The sequence below is a fragment of the Neodiprion pinetum genome, chromosome 3 (assembly GCF_021155775.2).
Source record: "Neodiprion pinetum isolate iyNeoPine1 chromosome 3, iyNeoPine1.2, whole genome shotgun sequence".
Classification (NCBI taxonomy): domain Eukaryota; kingdom Metazoa; phylum Arthropoda; class Insecta; order Hymenoptera; family Diprionidae; genus Neodiprion; species Neodiprion pinetum.
Window position 1 is genome coordinate 6,517,959 of NC_060234.1, and position 23,052 is coordinate 6,541,010.

Below are 23,052 nucleotides of genomic sequence, written 5' to 3' on the forward strand. Positions count from 1 at the left end.
AGCCGACGCTATCCGGTCTATTTAATGAGAGATGTCAGAGCATGCCACGAATTTTCAAACTTGCATTATAAGGCTGCTCGGAATATGCGCTATACTTGATAGGTATAATATATTTACTTATATCGCATGAAGCGACGATAAACGTTAAAATTTCTATCCCCTAGCTTAGTACGAAGACGACGGTGGTCGTGCACGGACCTCGGTTGAAAATCATACTATTTTCTTGAGTAACGCTACCGGGGAACGTTCATTTTCGACGTTGAAAAGAGTAAAAACTTATTTACGGAATACGATGGGTCAGAGCCGTCTCTCTGGTCTCGCCTTTTTATCTGCGAACGCAGAACTTGTTGATATGGCAAAGACCGATAAAATTATCGACAAATTTGCAAGCTCAAAAGCAAGAAAGCGACCGATTTAGTCCTGTTAGTCCAAGAGCCCGTGAGTGCCAGACCTTCGGATTTTTATAAAAGCTGAAAATTTTTCTATGTGTGTCCCTAGTACAGGTAAGAATGATCCCCACCCATGAAGCTGAGGCAGCGGTGGCTTTGGCAGGTAACAGGTAACAAAGGTGTATAAAATTCCATCTCAAATTTATCATAAAATAAAACTGAATTTTTTTATATTTGATTCATAATAATATCAAAACTCGCGTTGCTCATTGCCAGACAGTTGGTATGGTTGCAACCCTCTGCCGGACACCCTTAAACTGTTATAATTTATAATTATACTTACGTTATATTATAAAACCTAAATTTTATATATAATGTTTTGGGGGCCTATTAATCTATGTTTACATAATAGCCGGACAGTTTCGACGGTTCTATCATCTTGCCAGACGCATTCAAAGTGAGCAGTAGTTCGGAGAGCAAGAAGCGTATACAGTAACTAGTGCGAGTGAGACAGAGCGCTTGGTCTATTGCGGCCCTTCACTGCGCATCAGCTGCTGTTTATTGTACCTATCTGGTGAACGGCTATGCTCATAATAAATGTATTATTTTTCTGTGCAGTTTATAAAATAAATGTGATCAGTTGTAATAAAGTGCTATCATGAGTGACGAAAAAATAGTTTGCTTTGTTTGTAAGAAAAGTGATGAACATATAATAATATTTTCTGAGGAAACTTTAAAAAAATGCCAGACTATTCTTAAATTACGAAAAATACATAACCTAAAGTACAGAGACATTATTTTACCCAGCGAATACACCGAGAGTGGTTATCACAGAGTATGTTACAAGGTATTTACAGGTCTTATGAAAAAATATTTCACCTCTCAACCATTGAGTGCTGAAAAAAAAAAAGGAAAAAAACAAGGGAGTTGTGTAATTACAAGCAACTCATCTTCAACCTTGTCGTCAATACGAGATTTGAGTTCTGAACTACCTGATCCACAGTCTCCGTCAACAGAATCTTCATCTCAACTAATTTCACTATCCCAGTCCACAGAAACACAACCTTCGACATCTGAAAATGAATCTCATTTACAGTCTGTATCCACAGAATCTCCCACGACATCTCAGCCAGCTCCAATTTGTGAATCAATAGATCTACAATCTGCAACTCTTCAAGATATTTCTGACGTTTTTGAACCAGAAGTTAGTGATAATAATTTTGTATCTCAAGATGTTAATATTTCGACTGATAATATTGCTGGTAAAAATGATAACGAAGTTGTTTGTATATTTTGTAATAAAAAGAAGAAAAAAGTGCGATCGAGAATGCTTCCGCTTCATGCAGCTGATGTTCAGCAATTTAAAGATAGTGTCAAACCTAATATTGAAAGTCATAAAGAGTTTACAGATTTTTCTAATAAATTGGATAATTTTTCTGGCTCAAAAATCTATTATCATACTGAATGCCGAGTTGATTTTAATAATAAGTTATCTTCATTAAAAGCAACGCCTAGCAAAAAGGAGTGGCATTATCACCGGGAGTATCATCAAACAGTTTTTAATGAAATTAGTACAATCATTAAAGAAGACGTGATTAAAAAAGGGCGGTGTTTTTTATTAGTGTATTTACATGAATCATATATCGATTTATTAGAAAAAATTTTTCAAGAAAATTCTATTCAAATGACAGCTACTTTCACAGCACACCACCTTGAAGAAAAAATTTTAAAAGTATTCTCTAAGGATATAAAATTCTTTACTGTTCGTAATAAAAAAATACTAGCTCCAAAATATCTAGAAGCCATCGATGATTCAGTACTGGATAATTTACAACAAGAAAACATTTTACGAAAATCTGCATTGATTCTGAGAAAAATAATACTCCAAATAGAAAAAATAAAATTACCAACAAAAAATATAACATCACAGCATTTAATATCCGGAGAAGTTTCAATACCAGAAGAATTATCAGACTTTTATTCTACCCTTCTTGGTGGATGTAACCAAAAACGAAAGACTGGCCAAAAATGTTCTCGTCTAGTTCGTTCTTATTGTCAAGATGTTATTTTCGGAGTTCATGATGGTCGAGTTAAAACGTCGAAGCATATCATGTTAGGTATGACTCTAAAAAGCTTAACAAGCAGCAGAAAAATAATTGACATTATAAACAGATATGGACACTGCATTAGTTATCAAGGCGTTGAAGAATTAGAAACTGAAACTACATTTACATCAATGAAAAAGTCTAGCTTATGTCCAGAAAAAATTAAAAAAAAACCAGAGCTTTTTACTGGTGTGGCATACGATAATTTTGATCGTTTCGTTGAAACTTCTAGTGGTAAGGATACTTTACACGACACAGTCGGAATAATATACCAAAATATCGATGCAGATACAACTGACGAGCCTGAGATGTCCGAAGTTTCAAGTGAAAATACTTCGCCAAATAAAAAAAGAAGAAGAAGAACATTTGATGAAATAAATATAGATGAAATGCCATACCCTAAGAAACCCAAAATGACGAGTGAGTTACAATTATCAGTTGATGATATAGAATGTATAGACTCTCAAATAAACACGGAAATTGACAACATATGGATGATTAGTCACGCTTTAGAATTACCTGACGTACCTATGTGGGTTGGTTTCAATAGTCGGATTGATGATCAAGATAGTCCACAACAACATATATCTTACTTGACGCCGATAAATGCATCTCCAACCAGTACATCAATCGTATTAGAAACTATGAAACAAAGCCAAAAAATAGCTGAAGATTTACAGCAACCCTACATACAGGTAACCTACGATCTAGCTATAGCTAAAGTAGCGTTACAAATACAAGCTACAGAAAATCCAACATTTGATAATTTATTCATTCATTTAGGACCATTTCATATAATGATGGCTTACTTCAAAGCTATCGGTAAAGTAATTAGTGATTGTGGGTTGACTACGGTAATGGTTGAGAGTAGTTTGCTGGCAAACGGTTCAGTTAATGGGTTTTCAGATGGAAAACACTTTAATCGCTGCAAAAGATTGCATCCTTTAGTAGCATTAGGACTAGAAATACTACATTTTAAGTCATTTTTACAAAATGATAACATTCCCAGGCAGCACACTTGCTTCATTCACGTAGCTGCCTGATCACAATGAAAAAGTCAATGATACATCTGGTTTTTTACATAACTGATATGTCATATGTGCCCTACAAGGTACGTTGACCTCACTGTAACGTAACTGCTACGTGAAAATTTGATGTAAAATCCACAGAACAGATGTTACGTAACATTTAGGTCTCTAAGCATTCGTCTTTGTGTGGTCCAAAGAATTGATATATCTGTTACGTAATGACGTGTACATAAATAAAATATATCGCCGTTAACATTACCGATATGTATCAACGGATCTATTCTAGTGTGTTTCAAAGTATTTGTATCCTCGTTACATAATTCGTTTTATGTAACGATTATAGACCATTGCGAACGTATTTCATATGTTCCAGCGGATCTTTTTTTGTGTGTTTCATAGAATTGATATCCTTATTACATAATTATGTTTACGTGAGCAAAATCTGCAACGTAATTATATATATGTATATATGCGCATGGTAGTAGTCTGAATGAAATTTCATACAGTCGGTAAACACTGACTACATAGGTATAACGCCTTTTAAGGTAGCTAAAAGGGAATCGCCTGTGGACACCGAGAACTATAACAGCATTCAGCATTCGAAAATTTTTGATTCCTGCTTGAATTTCGAGAGTTTCTGTCATACTGCGGCGTGCCTATCGAATCGCAATCTAAGGATGAAGAATGCAAAACAGTGACTGCAGTATTCGAAACCGTATACATATCGACGGGCCCTAATGAAAAAGAGCCAACTCGCTAGGCTGGTTAGAAAAGAGCCAACTCGCCGGGCTGGTTAGAAAACCTCGCCAGGCTGGTTAGAAAAGAGCCAACATTTCGGCGAGATAGCTATTTTCCAACCGCCCGACGAGTTGGCTCTTTTCTAACCAGCCCGGCGAGTTGGCTCTTTTTCATTAGGACCCGTCACCGGCGATACGTACGAGTATACCGGTGGTCCTAAAATGGTGTATAGTATAGTAAGTCCATAGCGGTGCGCTGTACATAAAAAATTGGACTGGAAAAGTACAAGTGAAATTGTCAGACGCATGGGAACGAAGTTGTAATGTAATATGAGGCCCCACCTTTATTTTTTACTTTACGTTATTTTTCATTGCTTTATTTTTATCACATTAGATTACAACTGCGTTATATGACTTCGTCCCTATATGTGTCTGAGAACAATTCCACTTGTTGCTTTCTATCCCAGCTTTTCGTGTGGAACACCGCTACGGGTTTACTATACTGTAATCGTATTTTTTACCACTCTAACCTCAAAATCGCGACTTCGTCTCGATCTCTATAATAGGCTTTCGTGATAAAACATACGAGTCGAAAGTCGTATGGATAAAGTTTTTTGACTCGTGCGTTACAGCACTCGCCTTCGGTTCGTGCCGAAAACCTCACGTCTCGTCAAACCCTACTGAAAATCGAATCTCGGCATGGGATCTAATGTGCGATTTTATATGAGATATCATACGAACCTAAATAAGATCTCATATTGTCTCACATAAGATCTCAATAACGAATTTGAACACAGGAACTGAGTGAGATCTCATATGAAATGTCGTGTGAATTTTATATCAGATATTCTCATATCACATCTCACCGTACGAAAAAAACCTATGTAATGTAAACCTGTGTATAATTGTCAAAGAAATTAATAAAAAAGGGGGTTATTGTATGGAGAATGTCAACTTTCTTGGCTTTCATGCTATTCTTGAAATGTAAAATTGGATCTGCTATGAAAGTTAGTCGTTCATTTACACAACCACACCGATTTAATTTATTTTTAATCCTCAGCAGCAATCATCCAATATGTACGTAAAATAACACATATCATACAAGCAGTGCCATAGCTGAGTGGCTAGGTAACAGATTGTGGAACTAGACGGCCCTGGGTTCAATTCCCGTGCGTGTGTAAATTTTTTTTTTTCAGCAAAATTGGGTGCAATCATGCATTACGTAGCACATAGTGAGGTCATTTTCTCCATATTTGACAATTATACGTAGGTTTATATTACACAGGTTTTTTCCGTACCGTGAGATGTGATATGAGATCTGATACAAAACTCACACGACGTTTCATCAGATTTCATTCGGTTCCTGTGTTCAAATTCGTTATTGAGATCTTATAAGAGCTGATATGAGATCTCATTTAAGCCAATATGAGGTCTTATGTGAGCTCGTATGATATCTCATATAAAATCGCACATTAGATCCCATGCCGAGATTTTCAGTAGGGAAAAGACTTATGCATACTCGTTATGTACTAATACGATAATATAATATTTGATATTGCGCGCCAAGCGGATATCGGAACCGAACGTAAGGATGAGAATGCAAAACAGTGACTGTATTAATATATGTAATCGTAATATATATCCGAGTATTTTTATTCTAGCAAAATTCTCGATGTAATATTTGGTCGCACATTTTCATACAGTGTTTCACCTATCAAACGAAACACAGGCATAGTATAATTAATAATACTAAAGCCATTATTGTATATAGTCCTAGTCAATAAGTGTGACTTCCGCTTCCGACAGCCATATTGTCATCATCAACTCGGCTTGCAGCATGGCTTGCAGGCATCATGGGAGACGTCTTCCCCGCGCCCGCCTTAGACGGTGTGATCCGCGGCCATCTGATGTCGTATCAAAATATAATTAACTAAATATGTATTATTCCACCCAGTGTCATACAAGTAACAACATACAAGTGAAGTAGTGTTATGTGTACAAGACTTGAGCCAGTATCAGGTAAGTGCACATTTTACCCAAATTCATTCAAACTTCTGCTGCGCGTCTTTGGCATGACTTGTTGCGTCACTGCCGTGCGAACTTCTTTACGAAACTGGTAGCCCGTGCATTGAACTTCTCCTGAGTAAGATAAAAAATGCAATTCTTTCCACAAAATTTGCTCTCGATTATTTTCTTTCGCCACCTCATGATTATCAGTGTAGCACGTTTCATTGCCAACTCCCGCTGCCCACTGCTACATTCGGTTTCATCATCCTAGCATCCAGCTATTCGATAAGGAGTTTTATGACCAGCCACGCAAATAGCTACCAACCAAAATAGAACAGTAACGGTAAAACAGTAAACATTTAAAAAAAATAGAGGTGACTAATATACTCATTTAGTTATTTTCGAATTTCTGGAAACAAGCACCCTCATTGAAACTCTAACACTTTGCCCTTGTCTTCACTTATCTGAATGACATGGCCAGCAAGTTTACATGAAGCTGAAGTTAGCGGCCACTTCTTTTGAAGAGAATAATACGGTACAGTTAAATATGTTTACGGTACTAGAAAAGTGTTAAATTTTCTTGAGATTTGCCTGGAAACCCCCTTGCGTAGGGGATTGGCGAATGGCGTGCACTACTTTCCACGCGGTAGTGGAATGACTGCGAGTTAGTGCATAGATATAATCTGCATGGCGTAGCGTCAACAGTTTTGAATCTAGTTGCAAATCGTCCTGTGAGTCAATGGCGTTGCAAGGCAACTGTCTTGAAGTAAGATAAAAACTGACGATGAGAATTATAGTGGAAATACACCAGCTTCCAGAGAGGGTTTAGTAATCAACATTAGTGCACTTGGTGGACTAACTTGGGCTACTAGCTTCAGCTTCATCAAGTTTACAAAGGTGCAAATTAAAAAAGGCTTTGCTTCTTTGGTTTATTGAGATCTGATTTATATTTAATGAAATATTTGTGCTTTCTCGATCCGAATATTTTGTACAAATAAGATAACAATTTTTGTTGCCACATTGCTGTGAATGCAAGGTATATTTGTGAACCATGGACTATGTCTGATCCACTAACTGCCTCTTATTTCCTTGATACGTAAATAAAAAGGATAAGGATTGCGAACTCAGGGTGTCTAGTGCTCAGGGAGTCTAGTGCTCAGGGAACATCTTTAAACAAGAAATTGATAGGCAATTTCATGTTCATGGAGGTTTCAGGAAATTCCCAGAAATTCGAGTTATTTCTGGAATTTCGGATTTTTTTCTCTATCTAATATGATTTTTTACCCTGGTTTTGTCAACACCATATAATGCAAACATTTAATTTTGATAGTATTTTATTTAGCCACTGTGGCAAATCTGCTCTTCTTAACTGATGGCATTATTGAATACAGTGCTATATTTGTGCGCCATGTGAGTTCGATTTACTCATCTACATTACACAATCTAGTCATTTAAGTAGTAGAAGTGGTGTTTTTATTCAGAAAAAACCCTTATAAATCAGTGAAAAATTTGGAATTTTCAGAGAATTTTATATTTCTCAGTCACTGGACACCCTGTACACTGGACCAGAGTCCTTAGTTCACAAGTATAACCTTAATAAATTGACCGATAGTAATGCCTGAATGTCACAAAGAACCCTTATCTTTTATTTACAGATTATATGTGTGTGTATATTGTATATACTCATTGAGATGCCTAAGGTATTGAAAGATTCTCGGTATGTGACGAGAAGGCAACGAAGACGTCAAATTAAAGAAGAGTATCGGAAACTCTGTAATACCAATGACAATTCATCGATTCCTCGCCATATCCCAGCAACAGTTTGTACTTGTACAGATACAAAGTCTAATACAGCTGAGTTCAACAATGGTGGCATTACTGCAGACGTACAGCTTGATCCAATAGATTCCAACAATATTGCCTTAAGTGAACCTATTCACGAAAACCTCAATGATAATGTCAACTTTAGTGACAGTAGTGGTGGTAGCTTGCCTCAAAAATGCAAGCCGGACCCTAACATTGATAAATCAGACTTACGGAATGATCTTCGAAACTGGGTTGTTAATTGTTGCATCAATCATAGCAATGTTAATGCTTTATTGAAAATTTTAGTTAAACATGGACACGACGTACCTCTAGATGCAAGAACTTTACTTCAAACTCCTCGAAAGCTGGAAATTATTGATATGAGTCCTGGGCATTATTATCATTTTGGTCTAGCGCAAGGTTTAGTAAGAAGTGTTGCCAAGTATTATTCAACTGAAAATTGTCCGAAAGAATTACAAATCAACATTAATGTCGATGGACTTCCCTTGACAAAAAGTTCAGGCAGCCAATTTTGGCCTATACTAGCATCTATCGAAACAGATTTTTACACCGAACCCTTCATCGTCGGTCTATATCATGGTAATGAGAAGCCTCATGATAGTAATGAATTTATGAAGTACTTCACCGAAGAGTGTGATAGGATCATTGATGCAGGTTTGAGTATAGGTAATAAAACAGTTCCCATTAAAATTAATGCATTTGTTTCCGATACACCTGCGAAATGTTTCATTACTGGAACCAAAGGGCATAACGCTTATTTTGGCTGTGGGAAATGTGTGCAGGAAGGAGAATTCATTGATAATCGAGTGACATACCCTGAGACAACAGCAAGATTACGAACTAACGAATCATTTAGACTGAAAACCAATGAAGAGCATCACAAAAAAACATCTATCCTTGAAAACTTATTTATCGACATGATATTAGATTTTCCAATAGATTATATGCACTTGGTCTGTTTAGGTGTAATGAAAAAACTGTTACAGTTTTGGATCAAAGGAAACAAAGATGTTAGAATGACAAATTTTCACCGTAAACGAGCGTCAGATCTATTACTATCATTAAATAAATCCATATCAAAAGAATTTTCGAGAAAGGCAAGACCTTTGGAGGAAGTAGATCGGTTCAAGGCTACTGAACTACGACAGTTGTTATTATATACTGGACCAATAGTATTTCTCGATAATTTGCCGAGTGACAAATACAATCATTTCCTATGCTTGAGCGTTGCGATTCGAATTTTAGCGAGCCCTGAATACCACATAAAATTGAACGATTATGCCAGACAACTGCTACAGTATTTTGTTGAATCTTTTCCATTACTCTATGGTCACCAGCATGTGTCATACAACGTGCATAATTTGATACACCTTTGTAATGATGTAAAGTTGAAAGGGCCTCTAGATAAATTTAGTGCGTTTAAATTTGAAAATTATATGCAAAAAATTAAAAAGTTATTAATAACATCCAGCAAGCCTTTAGCACAACTTATAAAACGTCATCAAGAAGAATGTAAAATCAACGTCCAATCTGAAAAATTTGAATATCCAATCATAAAATATGCAAACATTGAAGAGACCAGTAATGGCAAAAAAAACATTCAATCTATTCGGTATCGTGATTTTTTTATAAGTACAAAAATTCCTGACAATTGCTGTTGCTTAAAAGATGGTGCAATTATCGAAGTATCGAGAATTCATCTCGAAAATAAAATAATATATCTAACAGGTCAGAAATTTTTAAACCCGAAATCATTCTTCAAAATACCATGTGAATCTTCAAAAATTGGAATACAACTTGTTGATAGACAGCATCAACTTGTGAAAGTTTGCATTTCCAACATTAAATTGAAATGTCTAAAATTCAAATTAACCGATAGTGAAAATGTGGTCACTCCATTGTTGCATCATTCATAACACGTAAAGTAATTATAAATATCATAGTAAAAACACAACGTCATTCTTAAATTCACGATTTATCTATTTTAAATTTCCCGCTTAGTCCCGCGTGTCACAAATGTTCGCGCTCTCGCTTTTTCTACAGATTTCCGGGCTGGCTGGTGGCCATATTGTTTTATTACGCATTTCGGTCGTAGCTCCCACGTGTCCAAGTATTGAAGTTTCGCATTAAATAATTTAATTACTTGAAATACATAGATCGATTGATCTCGATTAGTGTTATTGCGTCCAGTGCAGTCAGTGCAGTTAGTGTTGTACGCAGTCATTACGTCATTCTCACGATATATTCGGACTTCAATAATCAACCGACTGATCAGAATTGGTTCTGCCGGTTACATCTACACAATCTATAGGTAATTTTATTTGAATATTTTCCTATATAAATCGAATATCTTTTTTCATCGATGCGTCTATTTACACGGTTCCGTGATCCTATTTAAGTCACGTAAACGGGCACGTAACCTAAGTAGAGTTACGCTAAATCTAACCTAAAAATTCACAAGTTATGCTTTGCGGGTGACAGACACCGGCATCGTGGCTTCTATCGCGCGCGCGTGTATTTTCGACATCAAAGATTTCGAACTCATTTTAACCTCTTCTGCATGATATTTTACTCAGATGTAAAACTTACACGTGAATTGCGCGACTGATTGTGAGTGTCCCTCAACCATGTGGATAGCCGCCTCGTTTTGGGATGCTCGAAATTTACGTATACAAATTTTTGCAATTCTGTACATAACCGTCCAACATGCGATAGCCAGACACAAGCCGCAAAATATACGTAGTTGGTGATCGCTTTATCGCTGTTAATTATGATTAGACGAACACGCTATGATAATTCATCAACTGTCCTCTTTTTCCATTCAAGAAACATGCCGTTGCCCTACGCTGTTGTATCTTTTTCAAATGATGATTCTGACGATGAACAAGTGACATCTGAGGTCCCGAGTTGTTGGTTAACTCCCAACAATACAAAATGCTGGTGGCCTAAGACAAAAAACATAAGTGCATTCATGGTTAAAAAAGTATTGCCCGATACTGAAGATCCTAAGTGGGAATTGTACGACGTCATATTCGAAAACTATTTTGGTAAAGTTTCTATTTATTTATTGTCTTGAGCAATGATCAAGATAGGCAAAAATCTGTCGATTAATTATATCACAGTCGATGTTTTAAATTATATCATCGTAAACTTGCTCGATTTAACAGTATTGTTGCGAATACAAGTCAAGGTTTTTTCATGGTGGATGTGCTCGAAAAACTTCTACTTTACTTATATGCTGGTTTTCTTTAGAAGGTATATACAGAAAATAGTTGCTTAAATGAAGCCTTGTATTCACAAAAATACAGATGATTATCAGGTCATGCGTAGTTGGGTAATAGTTAGAAAAATTTCCTGAATACCATACCAATAAACATTAATATTAATTTTAATGTATTATGTGTTTAGTATTTGCATTATTAGTACATATTTCCGATACCGTAGTTGTTTTACTACCTGAAGTTCTGAATCTTCATTTGAACGAAAATTTAAAGAATTTACCATGTTATTTTGTCAGCCAAAATTCGGGAAAAATTGAAACCTGATTTCAACAGTAGAGTTTAATTTTTTGACACTTCAAGTTTCAATTTATGGAAAATTTTAGTAAAAACCAGCCTAGTATATAAACCTGTTGCAATTTTCGTTTTAATAAAGGTTTGGAATTTCAGGCATGTAGCTTTTATTCCATGAGAGTATTAATATTGTATATTATTAGTCCAATGAATCTGAAGATATTGCCTTCAGGTCACACATTTGATTGGGTGAAGAGCTACAGCTTGTTAATTATAAACAGCAGGTGTCTATAAGACCTGGAAATCTGGAAAAGCTGGAAATGTCAGGGAATTTGTACTGTCTGGAAAACTCAGGGAATCTTGTCTCATTTCACTAAGTCGGGAATTTTTTTCGAGTCTTCCAACCTTTTAAATCTCAAATTCAACGCCTCAAACATCAAAATTTGTTATCACGCTTCCCAATGCATGTCTTCACAGTCATGGGAAATTGATAATATTATTATAAAAGTACAGCACTATTTTCAGATAGGTCTCTAACTGAAGTAGCACTGTCATGATCTACTAATACTTTCGATTGCCTGTGACTAAACAAATGTTACATGCAAAACAATGGCCAGGGAAAAAAATTAATTTGGTACTGAAACACCTAGAAAAGTCAGGCAATTTCTGATTTCAGATTTGATGGCAACCCTGATTAACAGCAGAGATAGTGGTATTTACATGATCAGATAAAGTAAACAAACATATAATTATTTGGACATTTACCAATAGCTTGAGAGTCCCAATAACCATATGTTTTTTATCAACTGGATTGGTCAAAAACGTCAAGTTACTAGGACTGTCCAGCATTAGGTTCATGTCTAATGATTGGTTCATTTACCTTATTTGCCGTGATTTTCAGACTCGTTTCTTTAAAGAGAATTAATGACCAATATATTTTCAATTTTCGTTTTGTTCTCAATTTATGAATATATTTTTTGTTTACATGCAGAGAGTTTGGAAAAAGCCAGAAAAAAAGCTGAGAGTATTTCATCAAGTGATGAACAAAATATACCAGATAGAAAACGGATTCAAAGAAAAAAGAAATCTATGTCACAAAAAAAAATTATTGGAAATTCAGACAGCGAACAAGAAATGTCATGCAGAAACATGCTTAAAAAAATTCCTGATCTACCACATAATTACGTCACTAACAACAGCATGCAGTTCGATATTGAAAATATTCCTGTTATTTATGAAGAGACCGATGAACCAAAAGGTATATAAATCCAAAGTCATGCAGACAAATATTCATCTTCGTACATACAATGAACACATGATCAGGACTAGTGTAATTTGTCCCATTCTACATTTGTTTTTCTAATCCATTTCAGGTTATCCATTAACACAAACTAACATGACTTTTGACTGTCAGGCACCCACATCAAAGAAATCAGGTACACATTTTTGTATACAACAATTATTCAACACGACTGTGGTTTATGAATGACGTGACAAACACGTAGAAAATGATCAAAATTTGGAGTGTTCTAAATAAAATCGCCACTTGTAATTTATAATGATCATTATATTGGTAGAAATTATTCTCATGTGCTTTTGAGCCTTTGATGATGTTCATGGGTACTCTACATTGAAATAGGCGAACCCATAATTTTGTCATTGAAAGATTTTGTTGCGTAAATCAGTTTTGAAGCTAAAAAGTTATATGAAAATTTATGTGCTGTTATATTAAAAGTCACAAACTGAAAGTCACGAGTTTTTTGTATTTTGATAATTATATACGTAGTTTATTATAACATCTTGTATTAATTTGCTCACAATGTTCAAAAAATTAATTCATAAGAAAAAAAGAATCTACATTTTTTTTTCTCATCATCTTTTCTGTGTCCTTCAATCTTTGTATAACAAAAATTTGAATAATTTATTGAAATTTGAAACTTTCCGGAATTGATTATTGCCCGCGAGAATATATGTTTATATGAGATATGTTTTCCAATAAAAATTTCCTGAATCAGAAGATACATAGCTAAAGTATCCAGCATCTTGGAAGCTCGAGAGCCCATGACTTTGATGCCTGAAATAGATTAGTCTCCTGGTATTTATATTTCGAAAATTACTAGTAAATGAGTATTCCAGAAATGGCTTTCTTAAATGAGCTAAGACCTGGTACACTATTGCATTTGAAAAGTGAACATACTGTTTAAACAGCAATTAATTAAAATCAAGATTGTACAAGTTTCTGGTAATAGTATAGCCCCCCCAGTGCACTTCCAATTTTTGGCATTATCATCTATCATATTACTGCAGTTTTACTATAATTAATGTAACTTGATGAGTAATCAAAATACTTCTGAGATACGTGTAGTGATTAAGTTGACTGATGACTTTCATTCTAGACTCCATTTCAATTAGAACACTGAATTGCAGTCCAGTAAAGACGTTTTGTGCGTTTACAATGACATCATCAACCGATAAGCCTCACGAAACATTAACACAAAATGGTAATTTCTTTCATTCTACTTACAATTATAGTGTTCGTTATCGATTTTGTAGAAGCAATAAGTTACGTATCAAGCTCAGTTGTGAGCAAATAATCGTGCATACACAATGCACTTTATACGTTTCTCACACTTGCGTATTCTCATGTTCATATATACTCTTTATTGTCAGATTCACTTAAAACCACACGCAACGTCCCAAAAGTGTTATCGCAGCAAGTACTTACCAAAGCTCCAATTGAAACAGGTGATGTCAACTACATAATATCATGGCATGATATTTCTTGGTCTAAAACACCTTTAAAAAAATCCCTGTAGTCTGTATTAGTTTGTCAATTCGAAAAAGTTTTTGGGGGTTCGAGGCATTTTGCGTTTATATAGTTAGATTGTACCTGTTGGGTACTTTTCAGGTCCTTTTCCTTCTCTTTACTTGGAACACGCCTAGAAGCCGTAGGCCTTGAATCACACAAAAACTTTTTCTTGCCCTTTTACGAAAATACTGCCTTTGTAGCATGTATTTCATAAAACTGCATAAAAATATCGATATTTTTATCTACAGAGCAGAGATTACTTGTAGCACCAAGTTCATCACTACCAGTATATGATGCAATAACTACCTCTTTGCCATTGTACACATCTAACAGATCAGATGCGTATACACAAGGTACCTACATTTGTGACCATCTCATTGTCAGTATAGCACCGAGACTGTAACTACAAAAGAAGAATTAATGTAGTTGTAAACTGTATGTGTATACGACTGTCAGTGCCACCAAACTTGTGATTCAGAACTAGTTTTGGAAAATTGGCATATCTGTTAACAATAACATGAGGTTGATTTCCCTGTAGTTAAATCTCGGTGCCATCATTCTGACATTTCTAAATTTGTTCTAATATTTCATTATGGTATTTTATAGATAGGTCCGAGTCTTTGGTACGAATTATTGAAGGTTTGTATTATCCTCTACGTAATGAATTAGTGGTCAGATATGACAGTCTTATTGAGTAGCAGAATAATCAATCGTATTTTCCTACAGATAATTTTAATAAATTATTCAAAAAAGTTGCTGAAATAGCAGTAGAGGTAAAATCTTTGACAGCAAGTTTGAATAAATTACAAACAAGATTTCATGATGACACCGACACCCCTGCAAGTGCTGAACTGCTCATGATCACAGATTCGTTACCATTTCCTACAATTGATAAACTGAAGGACTTTGAATACCAATTGGAAATAAATGCTACCCTAAAATCTAGTGTGGTGAGTACTTGAATAGTGTTACTCTTGTTAGCTCGAAAATTTGATATTGGAATGACAGTAGAACCCTTGAGTTTATGGTAGCTCAAATCGAGAACGATTCTTTAGGAAGGTCTTAGATTAGAAGACTCAATGTTTGAGAGAAACAATGTCAAGAAGCTAACCGTTTCTATTATGTATTAAATTTGTACAAACGTTATCAATGTGGTAGCAGTTATAAATCCCACTGGATTTAAGAACTCGCAGCCCATTACCCAAGAAACACAGAATAATATCAACTCATAAAGTGAAAGTCAGTACACAGCTTCAGCTGAACGAAAACGTTGTGAAGCCACAGACCGGACGTGAAATATCTGTCTGAAGTTTTGATGGATCGAACTTGATCCGCAATTCAAATTTTCGTTGACTTAAAATACCAAAAACAAACAGCTAATTCAGATTAATTGTTAATCCCAAGTCCACGGTTTCATTCCTGCAAACAATTGTCTAAATTAAGTTCTTTGCTTTTCGACATTTTGCATTAGCGAGAATTTGAGAATAATAAGTTTGATCGACCAAAATTTCGGAAACATGGTGAAATCATTTTTGCCTCCTAATTAGGTAATTGAAACAGCTCTTATTTGATTAAATCAATTGGCTTCTTGAAATTTTCTTACTGTATATTTTGATTTTCAATTTTCAGAAGAAAGCAACTATTATGACAAAGTACGGCCATTTTGGATCATGCTATGTATAAAATTACGTGTTATATGTATTCGTTGCACTTTTTGCTATTGATTTTCTCCCTACATTGAAGCGTAAAACAATTTGAGAAATTTCATGATAATTTCTTACGTCTGTTTAGAGGTTTTTTTTCTCAGAATATATGCGAAAATGAAATCCCAAAATTATATAAGTATGAAGAATGTACGAACTGATTTATTCTTCAATTTTCTTGAATTTTATGTCATAGAATTGATTTGTTGACCATTTTGAATAACCGTAGGGATCATATTTCAAACGAATTGGAGGTAGCGGAGCAAAAGATACTACATTGCGTATTCTTCGAAGAGTTTTCTCAAATGCAGTGGCTCAGAATTGTTCCTGGTTGGGCCTACGTGATAATTTTTCAGTCCAAAATTTGGCTATAATAAAGATCACCAAAGGTATTAATTATCAACAATCAAGTAATAATCAATTCATATGATAAGAATCTTAAGATTGAACCTCAGGCAATTTTTTTTGCCACTCATGTACACACATACAATTGAATTTTACGGACAGCATTCTTAGTTATTAGAACTTACATCAAAGTGAAGTACTCATAATCTTGTTGTAATGTTGCTGTGCATGAAGTAGCACTGGATAGCTAGTGAGTGCCGAAAATTATCACAGAGATGAAACGATATTACAAGTGTGTCAATAGCGGCCAATTGCACATTGCACTAGTTTTCAGATTTTTATGTCTCTATAAACAAATTTTTCTTTACATTCAGCAAGGTTAGAGATTGTGTTACGTTATTTCATTTCAATGCGATCTGGGAAGTAATTTCTGCACAAAAAATTCGGTAGAGAATTTAGTTCGCTAAATTACGTATATTGGGATAGTGGCAAGGGGCGAGAAAAAAATCGCATGATGTTGAGTCTTAATTATGTATGTAAGTACAATATATGCTAGCAATAGTTATTGCTATTGCAATTAATCTTTGCGATACCACTAAAGTCTTCTTCACTTTGTAATGCCATTGCAGAAAAATTTCACCGCGAAGTGGATTTATCCAATGTAATTCATCTGATTCAGACTCGGAATGTTCCTTTCCCTTATAAAAATTAGATCTATTTTTATTTCCTAGATGCAGTAATGGTGAATTATAACATGACGGACAAAGAATTTGAAGAAACTTGCAGTGAGTGGTTCCGTCAAGGAAAACAAAGATTTATCAGAGAAGAGAAGGCGAAGGCCAAAGCACGAGCATAGAGGAAGCACGAGCAATCGCACAAGTTCATACTGTAAATTAACCACAGTTCAACGAATTGGAGTCAATCTTATATTTAATTTCAATTTATTCTTGTTTTACAACTTACATCTGTACTGGCTCAAGTTAATTCATGATACTCACCTACAAACTGCAATTCATATAGATTTTTAAGTTCATTTGATAGCTTTCATACCTTCATATATCTTAATCTTAAATAGTTTGAAGCTAATTTCATACCTCGAATGTTTACGGTGCAGTAGTTTCACATCAAAACCACAATTGTATCATGTTTACCATGTACTTTGTGGTTTTGTAGTAAAACTCCATACTAACAGTATAAATATTGTCCCACTTTCCGGTGATGTGAGCAACATATTCGACATGGAGTTGGATAGAAAAATTATAAACAAACTACACGGAAAAATGATATAACGGTAGTTACCTTGCGAAGCCACTATATATAGCCTATACGTTCATTTTGAATTTACGTATTTTTGAAAGGATTCCAATTCTTGTTTTATCGCGAAATATAATACCATATAATACAGCCACAAGTTACATTACAGGCACATCAGTGTTGACTTGATTCCACATAGGTTATCTATGTACCTAAGTAATTTTTTGTTTAGTTCCGTATACGTTTCATAACGTAAAAGTCAGATACTGGTTGTAGTATTACTCTTTTTAAATGTTCATTATCATATGATATGTAAAGTACAAAATACCCTGGTGGGAATTTCTACGAATTTCTAGGGAAATTGGAACAGTTTTCATTGAAAATTATTGTTTTTTTTTTTTTGTAGTTTATCAACAAATTGTAGATCCCGTGGTTCATTTGAAAAATTGTAGATTTTTGTAGTGATTCAGAAAACCTCGTTTTTGTCAATCAAATTGGAAAGAACTATAATTTTTTTTATAAAAACCTAAACTTTAATTTTCCTTGAAATTCGGACTGATTAAATTTTCAGTTACGTTCTTATGGCAATTTTTTTATTTACTTTTTCCTATGGGCCGTTCGAGTCCTCAGCGCTTATTATAGATTGTGATTGATATCTACTATAGTACCTAAATATTGTTACTTATGTGATACTACGGGTGAAATTGTGAGATTCTTATGATCTCCAAGAACCATGTTAAGTAGTGTGTACTTATTTCTCGCTGTAACACGTTGAATTTTGATATTCTATTACCTGTATTATATTAAGCAAAATACGTATAACGGTATTGTATACCCGTTTCCCTATTGTCACTTGTATGACACTACATCTTGATTTTCTAGATTCTAGTACCTTTGTTATTTTGTTATATTACTCATTTCTAGCTGGTTACTTTTATGACACATGGTATTTCGATATTCTGGGTGGTAATAAATAATCTTTTCCATATATATCCTCGTATTTATGTGCTTTTTTTAAGCAGCGTGCACGTGCGCATAAAATGAATCGCCGGATGTTACACGGAGTAACAGATACGTATTAAGTACGTTTATTCAATGGCTCTGATTTGGATGTATTACGCAGCAGTTATGAATCTGAACTGTCACTACTATATACAACTGCGCTGGATGCAAAAAATAAGAACATAAATGATACATAACGGACTTGCAAGGGCATGAATCTCATCCATATCTGTGATATCTTTGATACGTATCTCTGTTCTGTACCTGTTACGTAGCTGCCATAATGGTTTGTGGCGGACATAATAGAGTACATGTACGGTACATGTAGAGCACATGTGATGTAGCTGTGATTTCGGAAGGAACAAGATTCAAGTATTTGTTACGTTACTGGTATATGAATGTGCTGCCTGGGTTACTTTAACTGAGGATATAATAGATGAAGTTAAGAGACTCCAAAATTGTAAAATTTCTTTGTTTGAAATTGAAAATGATGGCCTTAAAGAGCTGATGAATAACTACGGTATCTACAAACAACAAACCCTTAACGGGGAGCATGGTAAAACGTCACAATTTTATCTAATATATATAAACCTTATACATCATTACTTGGACTTATCTCGAAGTATTCGTACTGGAAATTTTCAACTCTTTAAATCAGTGTTACCTAAAATTACAAGCATTTTTTTTGTATTGAATCAACAAAACTATGCTAGGTGGAGCGTCAAATATTATGATAGTCTACTGAGAGTTGATAAAACTCATCCTGATTTGTATGAAGGATTCCTAAAAGGCTGTTTTGGAATTAAAAGAACTACCAAGCCATTTTCGAGACAACCTATTGACCTGGTTCTAGAGCAAACTATAAATGCAGAAGCTGCAAGAAGGCTGACAGGTGTTATACACTTCACTAACTCAATTTCGGCGCGACAACGGTGGGCTCGAAACCATGATGTAAGATCTACAATTATAAGTCAAGTTTATCTTGAACTTGGACTACAAAAACATCAAGATATTTCAACAGATTTGAATCCCCATAATATCAGGAAAAACGCCAAACAACTACAACAATTTGTCGCAACTTTCGATCAATTTATCAATCCTTTTAGTTTAGAAGTTCCCAAAGACCAATTAGTAAATATTTCATCAGGAAAGTCCGCATCACTGCCAGTAGAAGAATTTCTATTAAATTTAGAAGCTAATGGCGATAGCCTCCGAAGAACATTCATTTCTGAATGCCAATCTGATATTACGCGATTTGAAAAAGCTATTAAAAAAACATCTATTAATAATTTTTCTAAAGATTATGAAAAAAAAAAAATTAAAGTCGGTGGAAAAATTCAAGAAGTTAAAATTCAAAGGGATTTATTTGGACGTATGCTGGGAATCTCAATGGATTACAGCATTGACATTTCAAAAATCTTATCCTACCCGATTACTTCAGTACCATTGTCAATGTGTCATTTGGATGGGACCATTTGCAAGACCGATAAATCTGCTTTGATGAAATGTTTAGAGAAAGAGGTCGAGCATGAAGAGCCATCTCAAATTGATATTCTAATAATTGACGGTTTCTTTTTGTTACATACTATGAAAAATGTTCCTAGAAAATTTGGAGGCATTTCTAAAAAAATGTTGCAGATGGTAACTCAATTAAAAGCGTCAAGAATTGATGTCATTTTCGACCAGTATTTTACCCCATCGATAAAAGGATACGAACGTTCTATGCGATTTGAATCTGCACAATTGGAGTATACTATTGCTGGGCCTGAACAAGTCCGTCCTAGTGACTTTGTCAAAGAATTAAAAAATTCTAATTTCAAAGAAGCTCTAGTTGATTTTTTTATTTTACACTGGGCTTCTGACGAAATGGCGCCGTTTATTGGCAATAAAATAATACATATAAATTTCAGAAAATGTCATTCGTTTACTGTTAATGAGGCCAACAAAGTGATGTCAAGTATAAATGAGGAATTGTCTTGCCCAGAGCATGAAGAAGCAGACAACAAAATAGTGTACCACGCGTGTAAAATTAACTACGAAGCAAATATTGTGATTCGAACTGTTGACACCGATGTTGCTGCTATAATGCTAAGTCATATGCATCGTCTTAATGATGGATCACATGTTTGGATGCTTACAGGAGCTGGAAATAATTTAAGATATGTGGACCTAACTAAAATACACGCCAAATTAGGAGAATCTATTTGCAGAAGCTTACCTGGACTACACGCTTTCACAGGATGTGATTACAATCCTGCATTTTACAGAAAAGCAAAATTGAAACCGTATAAATTGTTAAAAAAATATGTAGAATTTCAACTAGCATTCATGAAGTTTGGTGACAGCAAAATCATCGAAAATAACAATGAACAAGTATTAATCTTCGATATAATTCAAAGTTTTATATGCTATCTATACAATATGAATGATATCAACGATGTTGATGCTGCTAGGCTACAAATGTTTATTAATTCGTATACAGTATCTGATGTGAACGAAGCTTTTAATCGAAAAAAGTTGCAAAATTTCGATGCTAGCTGTTTACCACCTTGCAAAAGTGAGCTATTGCAGCAATTTTTGCGAGCGAATTACATATGTAGCATATGGAACAACGCTCACTTACAAAAGCCAACAGCATATAAACCAGTAAATAATGGTTGGATACTGGAAAATGACCACTACTATTTCAAATGGTTTGAAGGAGATCAATTACCGAATTATGTCAGCGAATCTCTAAAAACAGTTCCAGGTATTTGATAATTATGTTAAATTATTGTATATTAATTTTGGTCTATTTGTAATTAAATTAACTTGGTTTTTTTACAATTGCAGAAAACAATGAAGAAGGCGATATTGAAGACGATCAATCCACAGAATGGAATAATAGTGACGAGGAATATGGATGTATTGACGACGACGATGAAAATGATGAAAATGTTTAAAGATTTAATCAAAATAGATGTATTTCCCTGTAACTTTTTTATTTAAAAAAAAATTTGCCCTTTGATATAATAAACAATAAAATTTGATTTACTTTAATTCATTGACTTTACAATTTTGATAGAATTGAAAATAATAAACTTTCGTAAAAATGAAAAATAATATAAATAAAATTATTACAGTTTCGATATGATTGAAGTTGTATTAGAACAATTTTACTGAGTATTGTTTTAAATATTTGTTATTCAAACTGTAAAAATTTATTTAATGAAATTTCTTGATTAAAAAAAAAAATAAACTGCACAATTTGAACTTAATAACAGTGGATGCGCAGTGAAGGGCCGCAATAGACCAAGCGCTCTGTCTCACTCGCACTAGTTACTGTATACGCTTCTTGCTCTCCGAACTACTGCTCACTTTGAATGCGTCTGGCAAGATGATAGAACCGTCGAAACTGTCCGGCTATTATGTAAACATAGATTAATAGGCCCCCAAAACATTATATATAAAATTTAGGTTTTATAATATAACGTAAGTATAATTATAAATTATAACAGTTTAAGGGTGTCCGGCAGAGGGTTGCAACCATACCAACTGTCTGGCAATGAGCAACGCGAGTTTTGATATTATTATGAATCAAATATAAAAAAATTCAGTTTTATTTTATGATAAATTTGAGATGGAATTTTATACACCTTTGTTACCTGTTACCTGCCAAAGCCACCGCTGCCTCAGCTTCATGGGTGGGGATCATTCTTACCTGTACTAGGGACACACATAGAAAAATTTTCAGCTTTTATAAAAATCCGAAGGTCTGGCACTCACGGGCTCTTGCTCTATGTGCAACATGAATCTTTAATATATGATATATATATGCATCTCTCCTACATATATCTACACATTGTGTTAACACTAGTTATAGACTGCGTGTAATGCAAGGGGGACGTAATTCTTGAATTGAGGAATTGAGGAATCGAATCTTTATAAGTACACCCATAAAAATTCTAAACTCACTGCGTAATGTAGCGTGTGAGTCTACCTCGAATCAACACTGGAAGTTGGTGCGGTTATTCTGGAAGAAATTTATCTTGCCACATTTGGTTCTGATTTTAACGAAGCATTTTTTAAGCATTATAGCCAAGAAATCTACGTACAACTTTATAATAACGTATCAGTAGGTCATCGATTATCGGTGTGCAGGGCTTAGCTTCTAGATTATTATGAGTTTAGTTTAAGATGATTACAGTTCGGATCAGTTACTACATTTCAAATCGAATGATTCTTCAAGGTTTTCTTTTTTTGTTCGGTTCTCCAGATTGCATTGCGATTAGCGCGTTAATTAGGTGTACAGATGTTCGTAGTTGCGATAGCGCGTTTATTCAGTTGTAGGTTTC

The 23,052-nt window shown here is 34.6% G+C and overlaps 3 protein-coding genes and 1 long non-coding RNA gene across 17 annotated transcripts in view; 3 read left to right on the forward strand and 1 right to left on the reverse strand.

Moving 5' to 3' along the window:
• Window positions 1-23,052, reverse strand: part of LOC124214942 (uncharacterized) — a 159,708-nt gene that overhangs the window by 46,918 nt on the left and 89,738 nt on the right. The gene's annotated exons all lie outside the window — the stretch shown is intronic.
• On the forward strand, window positions 926-22,142 carry LOC124214934 (uncharacterized). Of its 4 annotated transcripts, XM_069134581.1 has the most exons (4): window positions 926-1,593; window positions 2,783-3,189; window positions 20,629-21,467; window positions 21,551-22,142. In XM_069134581.1, the coding sequence occupies exons 3-4, from the start codon at window positions 20,669-20,671 to the stop codon at window positions 21,658-21,660; spliced, it is 909 nt and encodes a 302-aa protein (XP_068990682.1). In that variant the 5' UTR covers window positions 926-1,593; window positions 2,783-3,189; window positions 20,629-20,668; the 3' UTR covers window positions 21,661-22,142. The 4 variants fall into 4 exon arrangements, with proteins under 4 accessions (XP_068990682.1, XP_046473660.2, XP_046473657.2 ...); XM_069134580.1 differs by lacking the exons at window positions 926-1,593; window positions 2,783-3,189 and adding an exon at window positions 19,026-19,669; XM_046617704.2 differs by lacking the exons at window positions 926-1,593; window positions 2,783-3,189; window positions 21,551-22,142 and having other exon boundaries at window positions 19,020-21,091; window positions 21,201-21,269.
• LOC124214935 (uncharacterized) lies at window positions 6,069-10,009 on the forward strand. Its single transcript, XM_046617708.2, has 2 exons — window positions 6,069-6,278; window positions 7,922-10,009. The coding sequence occupies exon 2, from the start codon at window positions 7,958-7,960 to the stop codon at window positions 10,007-10,009; it is 2,052 nt and encodes a 683-aa protein (XP_046473664.1). The 5' UTR covers window positions 6,069-6,278; window positions 7,922-7,957.
• On the forward strand, window positions 10,032-18,706 carry LOC124214936 (uncharacterized). 7 transcript variants are annotated; one of them, XM_046617712.2, is made up of 12 exons: window positions 10,034-10,404; window positions 10,920-11,140; window positions 12,282-12,317; window positions 12,597-12,863; window positions 12,979-13,041; window positions 14,002-14,106; window positions 14,276-14,350; window positions 14,663-14,767; window positions 15,021-15,053; window positions 15,141-15,364; window positions 16,347-16,506; window positions 17,175-18,706. In XM_046617712.2, the coding sequence occupies exons 2-12, from the start codon at window positions 10,924-10,926 to the stop codon at window positions 17,213-17,215; spliced, it is 1,326 nt and encodes a 441-aa protein (XP_046473668.1). In that variant the 5' UTR covers window positions 10,034-10,404; window positions 10,920-10,923; the 3' UTR covers window positions 17,216-18,706. The 7 variants fall into 7 exon arrangements, with proteins under 7 accessions (XP_046473670.1, XP_046473671.1, XP_046473668.1 ...); XM_046617709.2 differs by having other exon boundaries at window positions 10,040-10,404; window positions 17,194-18,706; XM_046617714.2 differs by lacking the exon at window positions 16,347-16,506 and having other exon boundaries at window positions 10,032-10,404; window positions 17,194-18,706.